At 45.3% G+C, this 22,244-nt stretch overlaps 1 protein-coding gene across 1 annotated transcript in view; it reads left to right on the top strand.

Moving 5' to 3' along the window:
- Window positions 1-422: 422 nt before the first annotated feature.
- LOC147665085 (killer cell lectin-like receptor subfamily B member 1B allele A) overlaps window positions 423-22,244 on the top strand; it is a 300,500-nt gene continuing 278,678 nt past the window's right edge. Inside the window, exon 1 of the mRNA XM_086949772.1 lies at window positions 423-1,050. Within this exon, the coding sequence (XP_086805898.1) occupies window positions 714-1,050 (337 nt within the window). The 5' untranslated portion in view covers window positions 423-713. The remainder of the gene's footprint in view (window positions 1,051-22,244) is intronic.

The raw sequence follows: 22,244 nt of genomic DNA, 5'->3' as shown, positions 1-22,244 counted from the left end.
ATGTTTAAAAACTCTCACTTTTACTAAAAACATCTGAATCCTGATCTTAAAAACGGGCCTCAAGTGCTTCTCTGTGTTAAAGAAATGTGCTTTTTTTCATGATCTCTCTTTCCTCCATGATTCTTGCTTTTGTTGAGAGCCTCCTATCCTAACATTGAAGGCTTTTGAAAGGCAGTGCGAGGCAGCAGCCTCGGTCTAGCCCTGCCGGGGAGGGCTGAGCTGACGCGTCCGGACGGCGTCTTCTGCTCCTCGGCACGTCCAGCAGGAGAGAAAGCGAGCGGTGACAGGGCCCCGCCCGCACCCGACCAGAAGCTGAGCTAAGGAGGCTCTAAGGAGGCTCCCTGCGCAGCGGGGCGTGGTTACCATCGCATAATTCCCGCCTCTTTAGTTCCATAAAGGTTCTCACACCAGCCGTCCACGGCGAGCCATGTGAGTAGAAGAGCGCGCGCCCTCACCACAGCGCCTTACGGGATCGCGGCCACGCCTACCCTTGTAAAGACGCCCCTTATTTCACATCCAGGTACTTGCACCTCCAGTTGCATTGGGTCGCCGGTCGACTGTGCTCCTCAGCACATCCGGCGGTCCGGACCGCGGCCACTTCTTCACAGCTCTTTTAGTCCAGAGGCTGCTTTAACACAACCCAACACTCTGATGGGCCGGGATGTGTAAGAAAAGCAGGTCAGTACAAGAGGTGGCAGCGCTGTACTTCGTGAATGCCCGCACCGGCGCTAGTGCGAGAAGTTTGCGGGGCACCAGTGTTCGAAGCCATGGACCCGCCCTCCGAGGTGACCCTCGCCCTGTCCGCAGCCGCGGGACCTGTAGCACTGTTCGACGCAGCGGCAGAGCCCCCCGAGGAGACCCGCCGCCTGGCTTGTCCACTACTAGGGCAGGTGGCAGTGCCGAGATTGGTGGCAGAGCCCTCGGAGACCGCGCCCCTGTCCGAACCCACGGTGGAGCACCATCCGCCCAAAGAGGCGCCCAGACCCGGCCGCCGACGCAGCCGGGATCAGAAGCCAGTTTGGGTGCACCCGCCCTTCCATCTACCGCTTTGTAAGTATAACCTGTAAATACCAGCATTTGTAAAGCCACAGCTACATCAGGAAGATTAAGCGAGCTATTGCCCAGAGTCACCGGAGCTGGAGATCGAACCCCGTGGTCCGGAGTCAGGCGCCCTGGCCACTGCGCCACACCTCTTTCACACTTTCATGCATTACACTGATGCCAGGTCATTTTCCACCAACACTGTTCTGCCGGGACTCTAGACTTGTACCATGACCATAGAAACAGTTCTCGGCAAGAAGCCGGTCCTGTGGCAGGCGCACAATGCCAGTAGGGTGTTACCCCCCCCCCCCCCCCCCAAACCCTGTCTGAGCCCGGGCTGATGCATGTTTCAGGACACACATACACATAGTTTGGGCTGACTGGGCAGTGGATGACGCCTTATCTCAGCCTCATCTGAGAATTTCACAGGCCTTTAAAAGTCCGATTAATGTTAATACGACTTTTTTTACACCGGTTCCCAGACCCTCTGCATTTTCACTCTGCCTATTTGGATCAAGCCGCCTCTATTGCTAGTAACAGTACTTTAAAAAAAGAAACGCAATTTGACATTTAAAAAACAAAAACATGATTTATTCTTTGAATGAACTCTGTCAATTAAATTTGTCTACCGTTTCAGGGCCACTTTTTAGATTGAGATCTGGTGCACAGCTTAAGCTGAATCCCATCTTAGTCCCCTCTCTACAGCACGGCTGGCTACCAATAAGTCTGTAGGACCTAGTGTATTCCTACTTAACTTGTTCTGCTGCAATTTTAATGAGATTCGTGCAAATTAACGTATTGATATAATTGCTTATGAATTTTATGCATATTGGTGGATGTGCCGCCCTTTTATGAGGTAAATCAAATACAAGTACGTTTTTACTCGCTCACTCAAATCTGTAAGTTCTTTTGCTGTCACAGTGACTTCCAAGAGTCAGTCTAGGGGTAGGTCCGGATTGACTACCACCCTATGTATGACATGGGTACCTCCCTACTTCTAGGGTCACTAAGGATATAGGGTGGTCAGTGCCTTGCCCTGAGACTGCCTTTACCCCCACTAACCCTCCTGGCAGGCACTGGTCTGGGGATACTAACCGGTCCACCACCATTGTGTGGCTGGTACCAGTGCCTCTCAGGGCTGTAGTGGGATCCCATTTACTTTGATCTGGTGGAAGTGCCCACTACCATCATCAGGGATCAACTTGCCATCAGGTCCTTCTCCCGGTTAAAAGCTACAAGGATTTCCTAATCGGAGGTCACCACACTAAATGCAGCGCTAGCCACCCCAGTGGTCCCCTTTCTCGTGGGGCATGCTGCATCCCCTCCGTGATGTCCTGGCTGCTGACCATCAACGCACAACCTCTTCCCCAAGAGTTTCTTTAACTCTGTGTCCCCACTACTCTGCTTGCTGGGGGTGGGCTGGTTCTTGAAACCCTGCTTAGGGCTTTAGGAATCCGCCGCAACCTCTGTGGTAGACTTACTGCCTCCCTCCCCACCCTTCTATCGGCCTAAACCCTATACTTGGGCTTAACCCAGGTGTTGGTTACTCTCGTCTTGCCTTACTCATCTGCTATCTTGATCAGCTCTCTGGGGATCGATAACCTGGAGTCTAGATGTTGGTGTATATTTTCTGTACAACAACTTGTTAGAATGTGCTCCTTAACCACCACATTCTAGAGCCCACCAATTGTAGAGGCCTCCTTAAGTGACCACGCTGTTCCCTTTTACCCAACCATCCTGTTCCTTTGCAGAAGCATTCTATGTTGCCCTGTTTTGTGTTGTCCTAAGCTTCTGCCTGTACTCTTCGGGAGTGAGACCAAACAACTCTACAAGTGCTTCCTTCTTGTGGGTATTGGACTCGGCCACCTCATCCTCGAATGTGAGCATCCTGTCTCTATCGGCTACTGGCACTAATTCCAAGAATAGTGTGGTGTACCCACTTTCCTCATCCTTAGAGATGTATCATGGGATGCTACTTGCTTGTCTTTGTCAGCCCCCTACACATAGCTGGGACCAATCCCTTTGGGCAATCTGGCCTCTTGCACACCCTTGTCAGATAGCTCAGTTTCCTTTTGCTGCGCCTTTCTCTTTGGTCCTCAAGCCCAGCTTGGCTCTTTTTCTTTCTTCCAATGCCAGGGCTCACTCCTCCAGCTCCAGGGCTGCTACCTCTTCCTGAACTGAGGGCGCCATTCACACTGCTTGCTCCAGGGGCACCCATGGCCTGGTGTTTGAGGCAAGGACCTTGTTCCCGCACCCCACACCTCATCTGTTGCTGACACTCCTGTCACCCTCCTCTTCTTCTTCCTCACTGGTTGTGCCATCCTTTTCTCCAACAATAGCGGGGCTCTGTGGGCTTCCTCCCAAGCTTTGTGGTCCCTTCACTATAAACTGCAGCCCCTAGGTACCCCTGGCACCATATGGTAGGGACTTATAAGTAAGTTAAGCTATGCCAAGTGGGGATAAGCTAATTAAACATACTTTTTTTAAAGGTCTACACATGTGCACCGAGCCCTGATTATTAGGGCTCAGGGCATTTCAGAGCCATTAAAGCAGTGCCTTGTAGTCAAAATGGGAGCTAAAAGTGGTGGTGAACCTGCGAAAAGCCCCCCTGTGCCCTCAGCTGTGAGTAAGGTTGAGGTAAAGCCATTGGAAAACAAGAATGGTGATGTTCACATAGGGATTAAAATGGTGGATGTTAACACAAAGGACAATGTGAGAGGTGGTGATGGATGAAACTGGTGATAGAAAGGGACTGATTACAAGAAGAAGTCACCTTATATGGGCTTGGTAAAACCACTGGGATCACATTTGTCCGATGCAACAAAAGAAAGTATATGGAGAGGGGAATGTGTAAAAGTGTACTAGATGCTGGATAGAGACATGCAAAAAGAACAATTGATGGACAGAATTCAGAACAATGTCGTACATTCACTCCAGTACAGAGATCCGGGCCTAAATGCATCATTTTGTTTGCTCCCCATGCCATTCCAGTTTGAATTCAGCCATATGCAAATCAGTCTTGACCATGCTCCCAATGGGAGCAGTCCAGCCCGGTCCTCTCTGGAATAGAAACATGCATCCTAGGACTGGTTTCGACGTTTCACCCCTTATCAGCCAGGATAGCTTAACTCCAGTGGTTTGGAGACCACAGGAACCATGTCTGGGCATACCCATCCCATTCGGGGTGACAAATGCAAAAAGAACAAGTAATGGACAGAATGCAGAACAATGTCATACAGTCACCTCAGTACAGAGATCAGGGCCCAAAGCAGTCTTTTTTTTTTTTTGCTCCCCATGCCAATCCAGTTCGAACCCAGCCATATGCAAATCAGTCTTGACCCCACGCCCAAAGGGAGCAGTCCAGCCTGTACTGCCAGGTCAAGTCCTCCCTGGACTGGAAACAAGCAACATGTCAAGTCAGTCAAAGAATTTATATAGCGCACTACATACCCATAGGGTCTCAAGGGGCTTAGGGAGGGGAGGAGGATTACTTGTCAAATATCCATGTTTTAAGTTGCTTTCTGAATGCTAGGTGGTTCTGGGTAAGGCGAAGGTAAGTGGGGAGTGAGTTCCATGTTTTAGCTGCCAGGTATGAGAAGGATCTGCCTCCCATGGTGGTCTTGTTGATGCGAGGTACAGTGGCGAGGGCTTGGTTGGAAGAACGTAGTTGGCGGGAGGGGGTGTAGAAGGACAGTCGTGAGTTGAGGCATTCTGGTCCGATGTCGTAGAGTGATTTGTGTGCGTGGGTTAGCAGTCGGAAAGTGATCCTCTTATTGACGGGTAGCCAGTGGAGGTCTTTCAGGTGACCAGAGATGTGTTCGTTACGCGGGATGTCTAATATGATCCTGGCTGAGGCGTTTTGGATTCGTTGGAGTTTCTTCTGGAGTTTAGCGGTAGTACCTGCGTAGAGGGTGTTTCCGTAGTCCAGTCGGCTCGTGACCAGAGCATGGGTGACTGTTTTTCTGGTTTCGGTGGGGATCCAGCGAAATGTTTTTTTGAGCATGCGAAGAATGTTGAAGCAGGATGAGGATACGGAGCTGACTTGTCTGTTCATTGAGAGTGAGGAATCCAGGATGACTCCTAGGTTCCGTGCGTGGTCTGTCGGGATGGGTGCTTTTCCAAGGGCTTCCGGCCATCAAGAGTCGTCCCATGCAGAGGGGGATGTACCTAAGATGAGGACTTCTGTTTTGTCTGAGTTCAGTTTCAGACGGCTGTGTTTCATCCATTCGGCAACTTCTTTCATTCCTTCGTGTAGGTTTGTTTTGGCGGTGCTGGGGTCATTGGTGAGAGAAAGGATCAGTTGAGTGTCATCCGCGTAGGAGATGATGTTGAGATTGTGTTGGCGAGCGATGGCCGCAAGGGGGCTCATGTATACGTTGAAGAGGGTGGGACTGAGTGAGGATCCTTGTGGTACGCCACAGATGACTTCAGTGGCCTCGGACTTGAATGGTGGAAGGCGGACTCTCTGGGTTCTTCCGGTGAGGAACGAGGTGATCCATTCAAGTGCTTTTCCTTGTATTCCGATGTTTCTGAGGCGTTGTAAAAGGGTGCTGTGGCAGACTGTGTCGAAGGCTGCAGAGAGGTCGAGGAGGATGAGGGCGACTGTGTCTCCATTGTCCAGTAGAGTTCGAATGTCGTCTGTTGCTGCGATGAGGGCGGTCTCAGTGCTGTGTTTTGCTCGGAAGCCAGATTGTGAGGAGTCGAGGGATTTGTTGGCTTCGAGGAACGCGGCGAGCTGGTTGTTGACAGCTTTCTCGATGACTTTGGCCGGGAAAGGAAGGAGCGATATGGGGCGGTAATTTTTGAGTTCGGTGGGGTCCGCTGTGGGTTTTTTCAGAAGGGCGGTGAGTTCAGCGTGTTTCCAGCTTTCCGGGAAGGTGGCGGAGTTGAAGGAGCAGTTGATGACGTCTCGGAGGTGCGGTGCTATGATGGAGTCTGCTTTGTTGAAGATGTGGTGAGGGCATGGGTCTGTGGGGGATCCTGAGTGGATGGAGTTCATCAGGCGGATGGTGTCCTCAGTGGAGATTGGGTTCCAGTCGTTAAGGGTGTTCAAGGGGGGAGAATGTTCAGCATATGGTTGGGTGGGTTGGTCTCCGGGTTGGTTGTCGAAGCTGTTGTGGATGTCTGCAATTTTGTTGTGGAAGAATAGAGCCAGGGAGTCGCAGAGGGCTTGAGAGGGGGTGATGTCGTTGGAGTTGGCCGAGGGGTTGGTGAATTCCTTGACTATGTTGAAAAGTTCCTTGCTGTTGTGGGCGTTGTTGTCTAGTCGATCCTTGAATGCTGTTTTCATGGCATTTCGGATCAGTTGGTGGTGTATGCGGGTGGCGTTTTTGAAGGCGTCCTTGGTGCTGGTTGTTGGGTCTTTTTTCCAGGCCTTCTCAAGGGAGCGGCATAGTTTCTTGGATTTCTTAAGATCCTCGTTGAACCATGAGGCCTTCTTGCTGCCAGGTTTGCTTTGACGTTTTTTCAGTGGTGCTAGGATGTCGGCGGTGTTGGATAACCATAGGGTGAAGTTGGGGGCGGCTTGGTCTGGGTTAGAAGAGTGGGCTGGGGTGTTTAGAAGGAGCGATGAGGAGATCTGGTCGATGGTGATTTTGTTCCAGTTTCTTTGCAGAGTTGGTTGGAGGTGGTTGGTGGGTTTCGGCTTGTTGTAGGTGAAGTGAACGCAGCTGTGGTAAGTCCAGAGGAGATCCGTAGTGTGGCTGAAGGAGACATGATTGCTGGAGGTGAAGATGGGGTCGAGTGTGTGACCTGCGATGTGGGTGGGGGAAGTGACCAGTTGTTTAAGTCCGAGGTTGGCGAGGTTGTCCAAGAGGGTGGTGGTGTTGCGGTCGTTGTTATTTTCAAGGTGAAAGTTGAGGTCTCCCAGAAGGATGTAATCTTTGGAGGGGAGCGCGTGTGGAGTGATGAAGTCCGTGATGTCTTCACTGAATTTTGCGCGGGGTCCTGGTGGTCTGTAGAGGAGGGTGCCTCTGAGAGTGGTCTTGGGGTCTATGTGGATTTGGAAGTGTAGGTGTTCAGAGTTGGCGAGGTTGACGTCAGAGCTGGTTGAGATGTGGATTGATTTTTTATGGACGATAGCGATTCCTCCTCCTGTGTGGCCGGTACGGTCCTTGCGTGTGATCTTATAATCTTCAGGGATGGCAATGGTGATGTCTGGGGCGGAGGAAGCGTTCATCCATGTTTCTGTTAGGAAGGCGACGTCTGGAGAGATGGTGTCTAGTAGATTCCATAGGTCAATGGCGTGTCTGTGGACCGATCGGGTGTTGAGCAGGATGCAATGTAGGTGGTTGGGGTCGGGAATCTGTGGTGTGGTCGTAGCGGAGATGTTGTCGGTGCCGATGAATTTGCAGGAGTAGCAAGAGAAAGGTCCATGGGTGTGTCCAGGAGCGGCTTGGACGCAGTTGGGGGCGCGACCGGGGTTAAGGGCTAGGAGGGTGGTGGCATCGTAGGTAATGCGGGAGGGCTGGGCAGCGCGAGGGGCAGTGGGTCTGAGGGGTGATGCCTAAAACCAGTCCCAGGATGCTTGTTTTCGGTCCAGGGAGGACCTGGCTTAGTAGTTCGGGCTGGACTGTTCCCATGAGACACATGTTCAAGAGTGATTTGCATATGGCTGGGTCTAAACTGGGCGGCATGGTGAGCAAAAAACAATATAATTAACAGATCTATTGGCTGGGGGTGAATGTTTGATTTGCTCTGCATTCCAGCCATCATCTGTGTCTTTTGCTTTCAATCCCTAAGTGCGCCAGGTATGGCCAGACCAGCCGCTGCCGGTAGTAGGTGTAACTGCAGGGCGGTGATGTGGGGAGGGGGAGGGGCAGGGTGGGAGGGTAGTAATGTATGGATTACCGACTTTAACAGGTAAGTAAACATTTAAATAAATAGAACGAGTTTTGTTGTGCGCACTGCATCGCATTTAGTGATGTAGTGCACACCACAAAATCCTGTTAAAGTCTGTAATCCATACATTACCACCTCGCCCCCCACCCCCCACGTCACTGCCCTGCAGTTACACCTACACTGTGCCACTGGATTCAACCTAGCCTGGCTAATGAGGGGTGAAATCCAGTAACCTGTCCTATTTCGGGCTGGACTGTTTCCCTGAGACAATTAATTATCTTGTGAATAACAAATGAAACATTGAGAAAATATATATATGTTAATTAATCTACACACATATGAGCGGACATCAAGGGAGGCACGACAACCAACAGTCTATATACAAAACATCACATATATATCATATACAAATATACACAACATTTACAATATCAACAAACGCTTATCTGTACCCTAAACACAAGAAATATATAAGAATATATATACACCAATTCAAGTAAGTGCCTCCTCTTAATTTACAATGGAGTGCACAACAAAGTGGTAGTTGTTCCGTAGAAGTAGACCTCACCAGGTGCCTACGAAATTCATCATAGAATTGGCTAAAATCTGTCTAAAAAATAACTTTTTTACGTTCAAAGACTCCCTTTATTTACAACTGAAGGGAGTCGCTATGGGTTGTTGTTTTGCACCAGAGATTGCCAACCTGGTGATGGACCAATTCGAAGAAGTGTATGTCTTCGGTGTGGCGAACCAATTTCGGCACTTGTTGTCGGGCTGGGTTAGCTAAATCGACAACATATTCCTCATCTGGAATAGCAACAATGAGGAATTGTCCTGTTTCCATGAGTGGCTCAATTCATGTTCCTCTGATTTGAAATTCACCATGACTGCTAGCAATGATAAAATCAACTTTCTTGATGTGTGGATCTTTTTTTTTTTTTTTAAGTTTGAAAAGCTTTATTGAGTAAATAAAGACCATGTAAAACATCAGTACAACTGCAAAAAGATAAAATACAGTATAAGAAGAAACAAAAGTAAACCTTGCGTGTATAAATAAAAACCTCAAAGAGGTAAAGAATATACCAAGGGAAAATGCTTTTATAACTTTTAGAATTTTGGGGAGGGAAAAGAAAGAAGATGGAAAAGTGAGAGAGGGGAAGGAGGAAAGGGAGGGGAAAGAAACATCAATAATAGAGCAATAATAAAGCGAATACATAATATAATTATATTAATAGTATGTAAAAAATAAAAAACATCATATAGCAGATAAATGAATATGAAGCTAAATGGCACATCTGGATAGGTAATCTGTTAAAGGGGACCATAATAAGTCACGTTTAATCAGAAGGGAGGTAGAAGAGGCACATGCACGATCTAATCTATGGTGATGACAAATTAAATTCCACCATGCAGCATATTCGACATTCTTGGTATCTTTCCAATTGGTAATAATGATTTGAAAAGCAATAGCAATACGTAAGTCAATGAATTTGCGAGTAAAAGGTGGAACATCCCAGACTGGAGCTAAACCACCCAGAAAAATCAGAGAAATATCAAAGGGTATATTATTAGATAAAATTTTGTTCAGGGAAGACCAAATTCGTGACCATAACAGTTGTACCGTAGGGCATAAAAAGAACATATGTTTAAAATCACTTGTAATACAGGAACAGGACCAACATTTTTTGGAATCTATTAGTTTAAATTTAAAAAGATCACAAGGGGTGTAAAACAATCTATTGTAAAAATAGTATAAGGTCTGCGTGGTGCTAGCGGAGCGGGAAGTTGAATGGAGTTTAGACCAAATTGAATCCCAGGTGGACTCGAGGAAGGTTTGGCCAAGGTCTAATTCCCAAGAAAGTTCAAGTTTTGTTTTGGGCCGCACTAAAGGTGAGGGAGAAAGTCATTTATAAATGTCTGAGGCTTTGAAGGGAATGTGAAAATAAGAGAGGAGGAGCGCAGGAAGTGGGTGCATCCTGTATGATAGTGGAGTGTAGAGAAGGAATAAGTGTGAGAAACTGTGAAGAGAATTTATTGGAGATACCAAAAGAATCACAAAGTACCTGAAAAGGCGCCAGAGAATTATTAAGAAAAAGATGACTATAAGTAAGGAATCCTTTATCAATCCATTCCTTCCAGAAAAGGGCACGGTTGCGAAATTTAAGAGATTTATTGTACCACAATGGGGTATTCAAGCGAAGAGTAGAGGACGAGGAAAAGGAGCGGAAAAGAGCCAGTACAAGGGCTTTTGAATGTTTGAAAATAGGCGAAGAAAATTTTGAAGGTGGCTGAGTAAGGTTAGAAGCGGTGAGAAGAGAGAAAGGGGAGATTTGTGCTGATTCTAAAGAGCTCCAGGACGTAATAAGCGGCGGAGGAGAGTCAAGTAAAAAAGACCAGATTTGCTTAAGGGAAAATGCAGAATGAAAGCGTGAAATGTTTGGAAAGTTGACACCACCGAGATGTTTAGGCTGTTGAAGACGGGATAAAGCAACTCTGGCTTTACGATTATTCCATAAAAATTTAGAGAAGAGACTGTTGATGGACTTAAAGAAGAAATGAGTAAGGGGAATGGGAAGCATAGAGAGGTAGAAATTCACAATGGGAAGGAACATCATTTTAATAGTAGAGAGACGACCCCACCAAGAGAGAAAAAGAGGAGACCAGCGATCAATAAGTGAAGAGAGTTTTTTAAGAATATCAGAATGATTGATTCTAACAGTCTCTCTAGTGGAGTTAGCATAAAGAACACCAAGACACTTGATATGGCTAGAGGTCCATTGGAAACCAGAACCATGATACATGTGTGGGAGACAAAATTTATTGAGAGGGAGAACTTCTGTTTTGTCTGTTCAATTTATATCCAGAAACAGAGGAATAGTCATGTAGCAAAGAAAAAAAAGCGGGAAGGGAGACCGAAGGGTTAGAAATGTAAAGCAAAATATCATCCGCATAGGCGGTGAACTTAATTTCCACATCCTTAAAAATGAAACCAGAATAAGAAGAGGATTGACGAATCTTCACGAGGAAGGGTTCCAACGCCAAAATGAAAAGAAGAGGGGAAAGAGGACAACCCTGTCTGGTACCTCTATGAAGGGGAAAGTATTTGGACTGCATACCGTTGATCCAGATGGAGGTAGATGGAGCGGAATAGAGGAGTTGGACATATTTAAGGAAAGTGGGGCTAAAGCCATGCCAACGCAAAGCACCAAACATGAAGTCCCAATTAACCCGATCAAAAGCCTTCTCAGCATCAAGAGTAATTGCAGCAAGTGGACTATTCATTTTAGCGGAGAGGTGAATAATATTGAGAAGTCCTAGAATTATCGGTGATGGATCTACCTTTAACGAAACCGGATTGATGGATATTAACCAGATCAGGAATAATGGAATTGATGCGAAGAGCCAAGAGTTTTGCAAAGATCTTGCAGTCAGTATTGATTAAAGAAATAGGCCTATAATTCTTGCACAAGGAGGGATCTTTATCTTTTTTGGGTAAAAGGACAAGCATAGCCTGTGTGAAAGAACCTTTGGACTCACCGGTGATGAAAAAGTGATTGAGCAACTGGAGTAAATACGGAATTAAAACAGATTTGAAATGAAAAAAAAAAAGCGAACTGTAAAACCATCGGGACCAGGAGTTTTATCTTTGGGTAAGAGGGAGAGGGCAGCAAGAATTTCCTATTCTGAAAGTGGAGCATCAAGAGAATAAAAGTCAATCAGCGGAGTGGAGGGTTTGGGAATTGACTGAAAAAAAGCATCTAATTGATCAGTAGAGGGAGTGGATTCAGGGGTGTAAAGAGAGGTATAGAACTGTACAAAGCAATCGAGGATTTTAGCACCAGAAGAGTGAATAGAACCTTGTGGGTCTTTGATGGAGACTATTTTAGATTTTTGTTTTTTGATTTTAAGATAATTCGCAAGAGCTCTACCGGCTTTATTACGACCACCGTAAATTTTTGCATTAAATTGGAGAAGTTGATTAGAAGCAGAGTCCCAGGTGTGTTTATTAAACTGCATTTTAGCGGAGAGGAGAGAAGATAAAGAATCGGGGGAATTGGAGGTATAATAGAGATGTTCAAGCTCTTTAATGCGTGTAAGAAAGGAAGAAGCTTGGAAAGTGCTTTCTTCTTTTTGCGTGACACATAATCGATAATAAAGCCACGAGCAGTAGCTTTAAAAGCATCCCAAAGGAAGTGAAAATCAGAGGAAGTGTGAGAATTATTAGTAAAGAACTCATCCATAAATTGAGTGAAGTGTGTTGTAAAGGCAGGATCCAGTAAAAGATAATTATTAAAACGCCATCGGGAAGACTGAGGTGTAGGGAAAGGGTAGTCCATATCCAGAATAACGGGGGCATGGTCAGAAATGAGGATGGAGCCTATTTCGGAATTAGTCATGAATTGAAAAGCGTGATGTGTTAGAAAGATATAATCAATACGGGAAAGGGAAGTATGCACAGGAGAAAAAAAAGAAAATTCCAGGGAGTCAGGATGAGAGATTCTCCAAGAATCTGAGACCTCTGGAGGAGATGGATTTATGGAAGGATTTCTGCATTTTATTAGGAACATAACGCGTTTGTGATTTGCGATCCAAAAAAGGGTCCATCAATTGATTGCAGTCCCCCCAACAATCATGTCCTCACTAGCATTGGAGGAGAGGAGGGAGGAAAAATCGTGCCAAAAAGAGGGATCAATGCCATTCGGACCATAAACATTACAGAGGGAGAGATTAACATTATTAACAGTACAGTCCAGGAACAACCATCTACCATCAGCATCAACAGTTTCTTTTTGTATTTGAACAGATAAAGTCTTATGAAAGAGTATAACCACACCATTTTTATGATTAACAGCAGGAGAACAAAAAACTTTGCCAACCCATTGTCGACGTAACATTGACAAATCTTGTGTAGAGAGATGTGTCTCCTGAAGAAAGGCAATTTGACATTGCAACCGGGCTAGGTGGGATAAAACACGCTGTTTCTTAATAGGGTTCCGAAGACCCTTAACATTCCAAGAAATGAAACGGAAACCTTTCATGAGGAGAGAGTAAAAGAGAAATAGGGAAAGGAAACAAGACAAGTAAGAGGAGAAAATAGACAAAGGAACAATTGGAAGAAATGAATAGCATACAAAGTAGGAAGGAAGACTAAATAGGTAAGAGAGCAAGCAAAATGGAAATAGGAAAACCAATGAAAACAAAGCAGGAGTAGCAGATAAACGTGCAAAACGAGGAAATATATACGAAAGAGGAAAAGAGTGGAGAATTTATTGCCATAGTGCCAGAGTGAGAAGAGGGAAGAAGACAAGAAAAAACCTAAAAGAGCAGGAATAGTACAGAATGAAGAGCAGTGGAAAAAAGAAAAGAGAACAAGGGAAAGAAAGATGGAGAGAGGAGGGAAAGAAGAGAGGGAAAAAGAAAGGAGGAAAAGGGAGGAGAAACCTCCAGAGAAAAAAGATAGGAAAGAGAGGATGGCCAAAAGTCGGAGAACTTTAGCCATAGATTGTGCACAACAAGAACAGAATGAACAATAGAGTGAGAGCGGGAGCAGCAAAGAGAGACAGCCGCATAAAATAAGTATAATGCGGGAATCTGGACTCCAAGAAAAGCTAGAAGTAAAAGAATAACAGAAAATAGGGAGAGATACCAGGCCCGACAATTTAATACAAATGAAGGAGACTTACCAAACAACCATGAAGGAGGACGGCATACTGGGGTAAAGCAGAGACAATCGGATAGCGACACAACAAAACGGAGAAAGGGAGAGGCCAACAAACCAGGATGGGGACACCCAACCTAAAAAACAAGAAGGGAGCAAAACATCACGTTATGAGAAGAAAAGGAAACGGGCCACAACAAAATAGAATCGACAAAACAAAACAAGAGAAACATTAAGAGCCACTGTGGTCCATGTTGTCCACCCTATGTGTGTCGATTGAACTTGCGACGGTCTGCAGGATCGTCGAAGCTGTAAGACCTTTCCTTGTATGTAACCTTGAAAAAGCATGGGTGAATGAGTCCATATCTGGCATTCATAGCACGAAGTGTGGGTCTTGAGTCCAAAAATTCCTTGCGACGGTCGGCTGTCGGCTTTGATACATGCTGGGTGAAAAAAAGTTTATGACCAGACCACACTAACTGCTTATGTTGTTTAGCAGAATGGAGGACTTCCATGAGGTCAGAGTAAAGAAGAAAGTACGCAATTATGCCCCTAGGCTTCGAGGAAGCAGAAGAGTGTTTAGGACCAAGGCGGTGTGCTCTCTGTATGTTAACGTCCAGATGTTTAGGGATACCTGTGATTGGCAAAACTTGAGATTTCAGAAAGGCGATGATGTCAGACCCCTCTGAATTTTCTGGAACACCATAAACACGCAGGTTGTTGCCCCTATTTCTATTTTCCAAATCCTCTGTGGCTTTTTTAAGTAGCACAACTTCCTTAGTGAGACATACGACCTTAGCAGCAACATCTTGAACATCACTAATCTGTTGTTCAACAACAGTCACTCTTTTGTCTAAGGAAGACCATTTTTTGTCGATTCTCTGTAATGTGGTAGTAGTGTCCGCCATAAAAGGCCTAATAAGGCGAAGTTCCTCCATAATATCCTCAAGCGTTATGGGGAGAGGAGACTTGGAAGGCGAAGGAGGATCTTTCTTGATGCGTTTACTGGTGTTAGCAGAGTCTTTGCGAGACACAGGAATCGCAGATGAGGCCTTAGAACTGCGCGTGCTCCATTGTGAAAAAGGCAGATTTTTTTTTTCTAAAAAAAAAACACACAGAATGCGCTTTTGCTGAAAGCGACAAGAGAGCCACTGAAAAAAGATTAAATTGAAAGCAGTCAGAATTAGGCGTGTAGGCAAAGAAGGCAGGTAACCACTAAAGGAGGGCCAGTGACGGGATTGCTCTAATCCATAAGCTCAATAAACAAGAGCAGCAAAGTCAGCAAACGCAATACCCAAAGCAGACGAAGGAGCAGATAAATGTGGCGTGCAGAGACCATGGAGCAATACTAAGTGGAGGAAATGAGAGCGTGGCCACATAAGTGAGAGAAGAACAGCTTCGATGACATGCAGCTTCAGACAAAAATAAAGTTAATAGACAAAATGGCGGCCATTATCCTGACTGGCAGATCCTCACAGGGAAAGCAGAGGTTAATATCCAAAAACTGAAGAGGCAAACATGTCCAGAGGAAGTATGGTGCTCCACATGACGAGTTCACCAGTTAAAGATAAGAAAAACGTGCCAGAATAAGCTAATTAGCTTAAAACGAAATTCGGGGCCAAAAAAAACGATATGAAGAAAATCAAAATGGCGGCCGGAATTTGATTAGGCACATAAAAGCATTTTTTCCACTGAAAAACGAAGCGTGGAAGTCAACAAGCATACCCTCATAATCAGGGAGACTTCCGACGCTGGAATCGGCGTCCAAATTGCTGATTTGCCGGTTCTGTGAGATCCTTCGTGCGCGAAGCGCTGCAGCTGTTGCGGAGCTCACGGAGGGGTGGCCATCTTGGCTGCCGCGTCACGCGCTCTCGATGTGTGGCTCTTTAACAACGAAGGAGTCTTGAAAGTTAACCTTTACACTAAACCTACTGACCGGAATACTCTCTTAGAATTCAGTAGTGGCCACCCAAGGAGCCTTAAAGAAAACTTGCCCTATGGGCAATTCTTGCATATTCGTCGCAATTGCTCCAATAAAAGCGACTACTTCGACAATGCGGAGACCCTAATGAATAAACTCTGCAATAGAGGCTATCCCAGGAAGTTGGTCAGAGCAGCACTTAAACGTGCGTGGTACACACCCCGAGAAAGTTTACTGACACGCAGAGACAAAAAAGAGGGCATATCATTGACCTGTGTGCTTACATTCAACCCCAAAGCTAGTAAGGTCAAACAGATTATTTAAAAAAACTGGAGGCTAATGGATCATTTGAATATCCCAAACTACTTTTTGCGTTCCGTAAAGGAAAGAATATAAAGCCGCATTTGGTGAAGGCAAATAGAATGTTGCCAATCAAAAAAGACACCAGGGGCTTCTTAGGATTACCACCTGTGATCGGACACTACCGCTGTATGAACTGTTCTGTATGTCCCAACACTAGGGATTTGAAAGAGATTGATATCAATGGTCACATACATACGATGCGTACCTTTTCTAACTGTAACACCAAGAATTGTATCTATGTAGTGACCTGTCCCTGTGACCTGGCATATATTGGGCAGACGACACAAGCAGTAAAAATGCGTATTGGACAGAAAAAATCACACAAGATGCAAGAATATTGGGGCGCCCCTAGTACAGCACTATATGGAGGCAGACCACAATGAAGAAGAGTTGACTTGGGCAGTCCTAGTTACCATCTCGGCTAAAAATAAAACCGATTTAGAGACCAAGTTGAATCGTGCTGAAGCGAGATTAATAGAGAGATACCACACTTCTGACAAAGGACTGAATGAACGTGATAAAATTTGGGCACTGATTTGAACGGGTGTCCGTTTCTTTCTTAAGCTCTGCTATATGTCCATTCTTTTGCTGCTTTCTCTAATGAATTAAGATAGATGATGAGATGATATGACACATAGTACTGTAGTATGTATAGTTATACTAGATTGACATGCATACTGATTCTTGATGAGATTTTATTTTGTATATACAGCCATAAAAAATGCTACAGTTCGAACCTGAATAGCCTTTGTCTATTGGATTGCTGCTTTGTCTTCTTTGAATGTAGGGTCCATGTGCTTTATTTAAAATGGGAACCCAATAGTGGAAATGCAGGAGTATTATTACACGTTACACATTTTTTCATGTCTTTTTATGTTTTCTTGATTAGTTTTCTCTTCACAGTTATTTACTATTTACTTCACTTCATTTGTATTGATGTGTAAACTTTCATTCTGATAGAATGAGTTACAGACGATCGTTCTATGCCGGTATATTCACTGGAGGTGTGGGTATACGAACTCTGGGATCTTCTCTTCGATCCGTAATCCCTTTTTAGTGTTTCCCGCTGGTCAGGCGCTCGTGCTGACGCATGATATGTGTCATTTATATGCGCGATGTCGGCCGCCCTCTACTTCCTGCTGGTGTGATTTACGCTGCGGTGAACACTGTTGGTTCGTGTCGCTGTGCTACCCGAAGAATTGAGGTAACTGCCCTTTCCCCTTCTCTCCCGCTCTGCATTTGTAGGCGCATGGGCCGCGGCGGCTGTACATCCTTTAAGACATGCAGGATATTATAGTATAGCGCGACAGGGGTGGCAGTGTAAGGGTCTGTCACTATGGCCACCACGATCCCGCCTTCGTGGATGGGTTGTGTGTTTACATTATTTTCCAGGCTGGTAGCGACTTAGATTATTCGGGTGGGTGTATGACCTGTGGGTTTTGCAAGTTTCTCTCCCCTCGTGTGGCCTGAGGTGATTCATTATTCAATCAGCTTTTCCGCCTCCATACGCTTTCCTAATCACTGGCCGTGTTGGTCGAGACAGAGATACATACTTGTATCACATATTGTAGATTTGCGTTTTTTGAACTTTTGTGCTTCTATATTAAGTACAGCCCCCCCTTTGGTGCAGAACTAGTGATATCAGAGGTCGGTGTGAGTTTTAATGCACTGTTCCTCTCTCTCTTTTCTTCTCTCCCCCCCTATGGTCGGATGGTGATGGCAGAAAGAACGTGTGATTTAAGCCACGCTTGTTCCACATTATCCTTATCTGAGTGGACTCATTGCATATATAAGGTATGTCCGACGCATTTTCTTTAGTTAACTTATTTAAGTGGATACTGATGTGAGACTTTTCTCCCCCAGTTAGATTTGGGGTTGCGGCTCATTGGCCTCTATATGTGTTTTCTCCAGGTATAATTTCCTGTACTGGGCTTGGAAAGCGATTCTAGTAGACTCTCCATTTCCACGTGTGGGGGAGGCTATGCCACTTTTGCAGCTGTTATGTTATTTTATTATATGTGCCCATGGTTGGCAAGTAAGAAGGTAATCTATATATATTTGTTATTATTAGAGTACCCATGTCCTGATGAAGCCTATATCATCTGGCTGAAACGCGACCGCGACTGCCTCGACACCTTTTGTTCCGAATGGAGTCCCCTGTTGCAATTTAAGAAAGATTTGATTTTTTTCTGATGTGCACTAATACAAATATAGACTGGGTTGATGTTCTAACCCCCTGGTGCTTTACTTTTGGGACTACCACTTTGTTGTGCACTCCATTGTAAATTAAGAGGAGGCACTTACTTGAATTGGTGTATATATATTCTTATATATTTCTTGTGTTTAGGGTACAGATAAGCGTTTGTTGATATTGTAAATGTTGTGTATATTTGTATATGATATATATGTGATGTTTTGTATATAGACTGTTGGTTGTCGTGCCTCCCTTGATGTCCGCTCATATGTGTGTAGATGAATTAACATATATATATTTTCTCAATGTTTAATTTGTTATTCACAAGATAATTAATTGTCTCTTGTTTGAAAATTAAAATTGGATTGATCCCTTCGGTACCCTTTGTTGCTACTTTCTCATCCTTGGATGTCTCCTGCTCAGGTACGGGAGGGTTAAGTGGGCAGAACCCGTAACCATTTTTTGCTAGTCTGGACTGTTTCCATGAGGCACAGGGTCAAGACTGATTTGCATATGGCTGGCTCCAAACTGGGGTGGCATGGTGGGCAAAAGAACTATGGATTTATCCCAGATCTTTTGACTGGGGCTGACTGTTTTGATTTATTCTTCATTCTATATGCCAGTGTCTTTTGTTAGAAGCATTCAGACAGATCTATGGCTTTAATTAAGTATAGGGACTTGATTAGTGAAGGCGCAGATGGATGGAGGATGCCTGGTTGCGATACTGTGAAGAATTTACACAAGGCTTAATGGGTTCGGAAAAACCATTGGAGAACTATGGTTACAATGGATGACCCCGACTAGGCTGACACTTTTTTGTCTCTCACCACCCCCCCCCCCCCCCTCTCCCCCCAGGATGCAGTGGGAGGGGGAAGCAAGGTGACATGGCAGCGAGGTTGAGGCATGCAGAGGCTTCAACAAGGGTGTTTGTTCCAGGGACCCCTCCTCCCCTTTTCTTTTTTTTATGTTAGGTGGGTAGTACAGAATTGGATGTTCTTTTGTTCTTTCTGTCTATTTTCTTTTTTTACTATTCATGTGGGGTAGAGTTAAAAGGGGTAGTATGTAGATTTTTGCTTCCTTTTTTGTGGCGGGAACCTGACTTGGCATATTTGGAACCGGTGCAAGATGGTTGGGATGGGTAAATGTGTAATTGAATTGGGGATCTTGACCGGGAATATTAACAGGCTTCATACTTGGAAGAAGCAGCAGGTGATCAGTAGATCTCTGCTGGACAGCCTTGCCCATATTATAATTTTACAAGAAACACACTAAATCACGTCAGTGTAAAGCAATTTTTAGTGGTCCGGTGTGGGAGCACAGGGTCATGAGCTCTGATCAATCACTGGCTACTAGGGGAGTTTCAATCACCATCAGGGAAGGCTCCGGTTCTGAATTCCATTCTCTCTCCGTATCACTCGGGCAGATGGGTGAGAGACAGGGACCAATCCCATGCGACGGGTACGATGGTCCAAACTGTGATGATCTTTCCCCCCTCAGTACCATGAGTGGGATTATTTTTGATTCTGCAGCTTCTCTAATGATTGGAGGGATTTTAATGCTACTATGAATGCTGAATTAGGTCCTCAAAGAATCTGGTAATGGGGACTCACGGAGTTGGGAAAGCAATAAAGACCTTAATGCTGGATTTTGCTCTACATGTGCGGTGTACAAGGATGGGTTCTACAAGACTGTAGACCTTTCACAGTTAATAGTGCAGTTTCACAAGAATAGACTATTTACTCGAGGATAAGTCACTGGTGCACAATGTTAAGGAGATGAGGCGCACCCCTGCTCACTGCTCTGATCATTCTGACTTAATTCTACTGTTACGATTTCCAGAAACACAAGCGAGTATTAGATGGATGCAGGGCTTTAAGTGGGCCGGGTGCCACCAGTGCTGAGCCAGGGGCGTATCAGACCCCCGCGTCCCCAGTGGTGCGGGGGGCCTCAAGCTCCAGGTGGCCCCCTCGGCACTGCACTCTGACTGGAGAGCTTCTGATTGAGCTCGGAGGGGGCCCCTCTACGTAGCGTGCTGGGAGGCCCCCTCAGTTTTCGTTACGCCAGTGTGCTGAGCACCTGCAGTTTTTTAAGGAGGCCTAGAAACTGGTCTCTATCGGGCTCTGTTTTGTGCCCTGCCTCAGGCGGTCCGTTTTTTTTCCGGACTGTAGTGATAGCAGGCACATCGTTGTGTGCTGCTCACACTACTCATTTTTCACTAGTGGAGAAGTTACAGCATGATGTTATGCCAGGTGAGCGTTGTAGGGGAAGGGAAATCCTTTAAAGAGTTATTTTCTCTCTGGATTTCCATTCTCTTTTTGAAACTCAGGAGGAGCAACATTGTCATGCAACTAACAGCCACTGGTAAAGCCAATGCTCCTGACTTGTTGTAGGTATGTTGTTGTTTGTTGTATCATATATGTGAATGCACTGACAGAAATAGCAAAATACAAGTATGGCGGCACACTATGCTAAGCACAGATTTTTAGCTTATGTATTTTTAAGCGACCCCCTAGTTACATTGGCCACGCCCCTTTGAGAGACCCCCAGTTTTTTCATCCCACTTAAAGCCCTGGATGGGTGAACAATAGGGAGTTACTTTTAGACTCGGAGGTAATATGTGTGCTGCAAGACATAATTAAACACTACCTCACCACAACCTAGGATGGGCCCCTTTAAAGACACTGTGGGGTGCGTATAGATCTGTTGCCTGAGGTCTCCTCCATAAGTGCCTTTCCTTGTGGAATTTACTCCATAAATCCCGTTCCTTGCAGAGTTTTTAGTGGAAAGTGGTGAAGGAAGTGACCCGATTATGGCCACCCAGGTCACTCGCGACCACTTCTCAGCCTTCCAAACAAATGAAGTCATTCAGACAGTAGAGAATACAAACCAAAGGCAGTTATTAGTCTTACACTCAAGCGAAGTCCAATTGTTGTGTGTCGATTTTAGATACCGTATATAGGTTTCCCCAATTTATGTCCTTATATAGGCTGAAATCGCATTGCCCATATCTAGGCATAGAAATCCAGCCCTTATTTAGGCATTATCCATGCAAACCAAATACAGGCATGGTCACCTACATCCGTCCAACCACGTCACAACGAGTTCTTGGAAAATAGACTCTTAAGCCTTTAGGACTTACCCTTGCTTAGATTATTGATTTCTCCAAGAACTCATTTATTATGCATGAACATCTATTCCTTAGGGGTGCATTCATGATGTTCCTCTGCCCGACTTTTACGTCAATACTGGCATTCCTTAACCCCTTCAAGGTATAAATATACCTTTACTTGCCATCACAAACCACGGTACGGCACAGCTCGGCTGCATACTTGCACAACGCGGTTTGCCACGGCAAGTTCGAAAGGAAGTCGAGTTGCCACTCGACGCACTGACTGGATGCTGTCATCCTCCTCGCAGAGCATCCAGCTCCAGTGTTTCTGACTCCCCCTGCGAGGTGTTAGAGATCGAGACCCGGAAAGAGATTCCAACCTCTCTCATTCTAAGGTATGGAGCGGACTAGAACCTAGAGAAACTTTTGGCAACTCTTGGCCAAACAACACCTACTTCACACTTCATACTACACTTAGTTCTACCCCAGTGTACCTAACCTATTTTAGAAGCACCAGATGAGTATTCACTTTTTAGCCTGTTTTATTTATGTATGTATTTTTATGACTACATGTCATAGCTACAAACCATGCTATTGCAGTATTATTTTATCTTACTGCTAACAGTGTATGTATTATACTTCGCATTCTGTCTTACGATGGTGGCAGCTCATATCTCTTGCAAGAGAAATAAGACTGTTCCATAAACCCTTTTTATTTGTGTAAATTCTGTTGAAACAGAGTGAAACTGTTATCTATTGTTTCCACAATTCTGAGACGTGTTTCAATTCTAAGGGAAAGAAAGTAATTACGTTTAATGTACTCGATAGACATACTGACCTCAGTCCTATGTCAAAACTATAGTGTATATTATTCCAATGCGCAGAGCCTATTAGGGATATAGGATCTACACTACACCTGACCTCTGCCAACATGGTAATACATAATATAGATTTCCAGTACCCCTAGAGACACGCCCAGACTGGAACTTTCCAGTTAGGATGAGCAGCAATCCTGGGACCGGGCACATATTGTCTCCGCTCCAAGGTTACTCTGCCAGTGCACGCCGCTCTCAGAGTGGGAGCAGGCCTATCTAAGGGGAAAGGAATGCAATGGCAA

The sequence above is a fragment of the Lissotriton vulgaris genome, unplaced genomic scaffold (genome assembly GCF_964263255.1).
Source record: "Lissotriton vulgaris unplaced genomic scaffold, aLisVul1.2 SCAFFOLD_645, whole genome shotgun sequence".
NCBI lineage: Eukaryota > Metazoa > Chordata > Amphibia > Caudata > Salamandridae > Lissotriton > Lissotriton vulgaris.
Note: the sequence above shows the minus strand (reverse complement) of the source record. Positions and strands in the feature narration are given on the sequence as shown.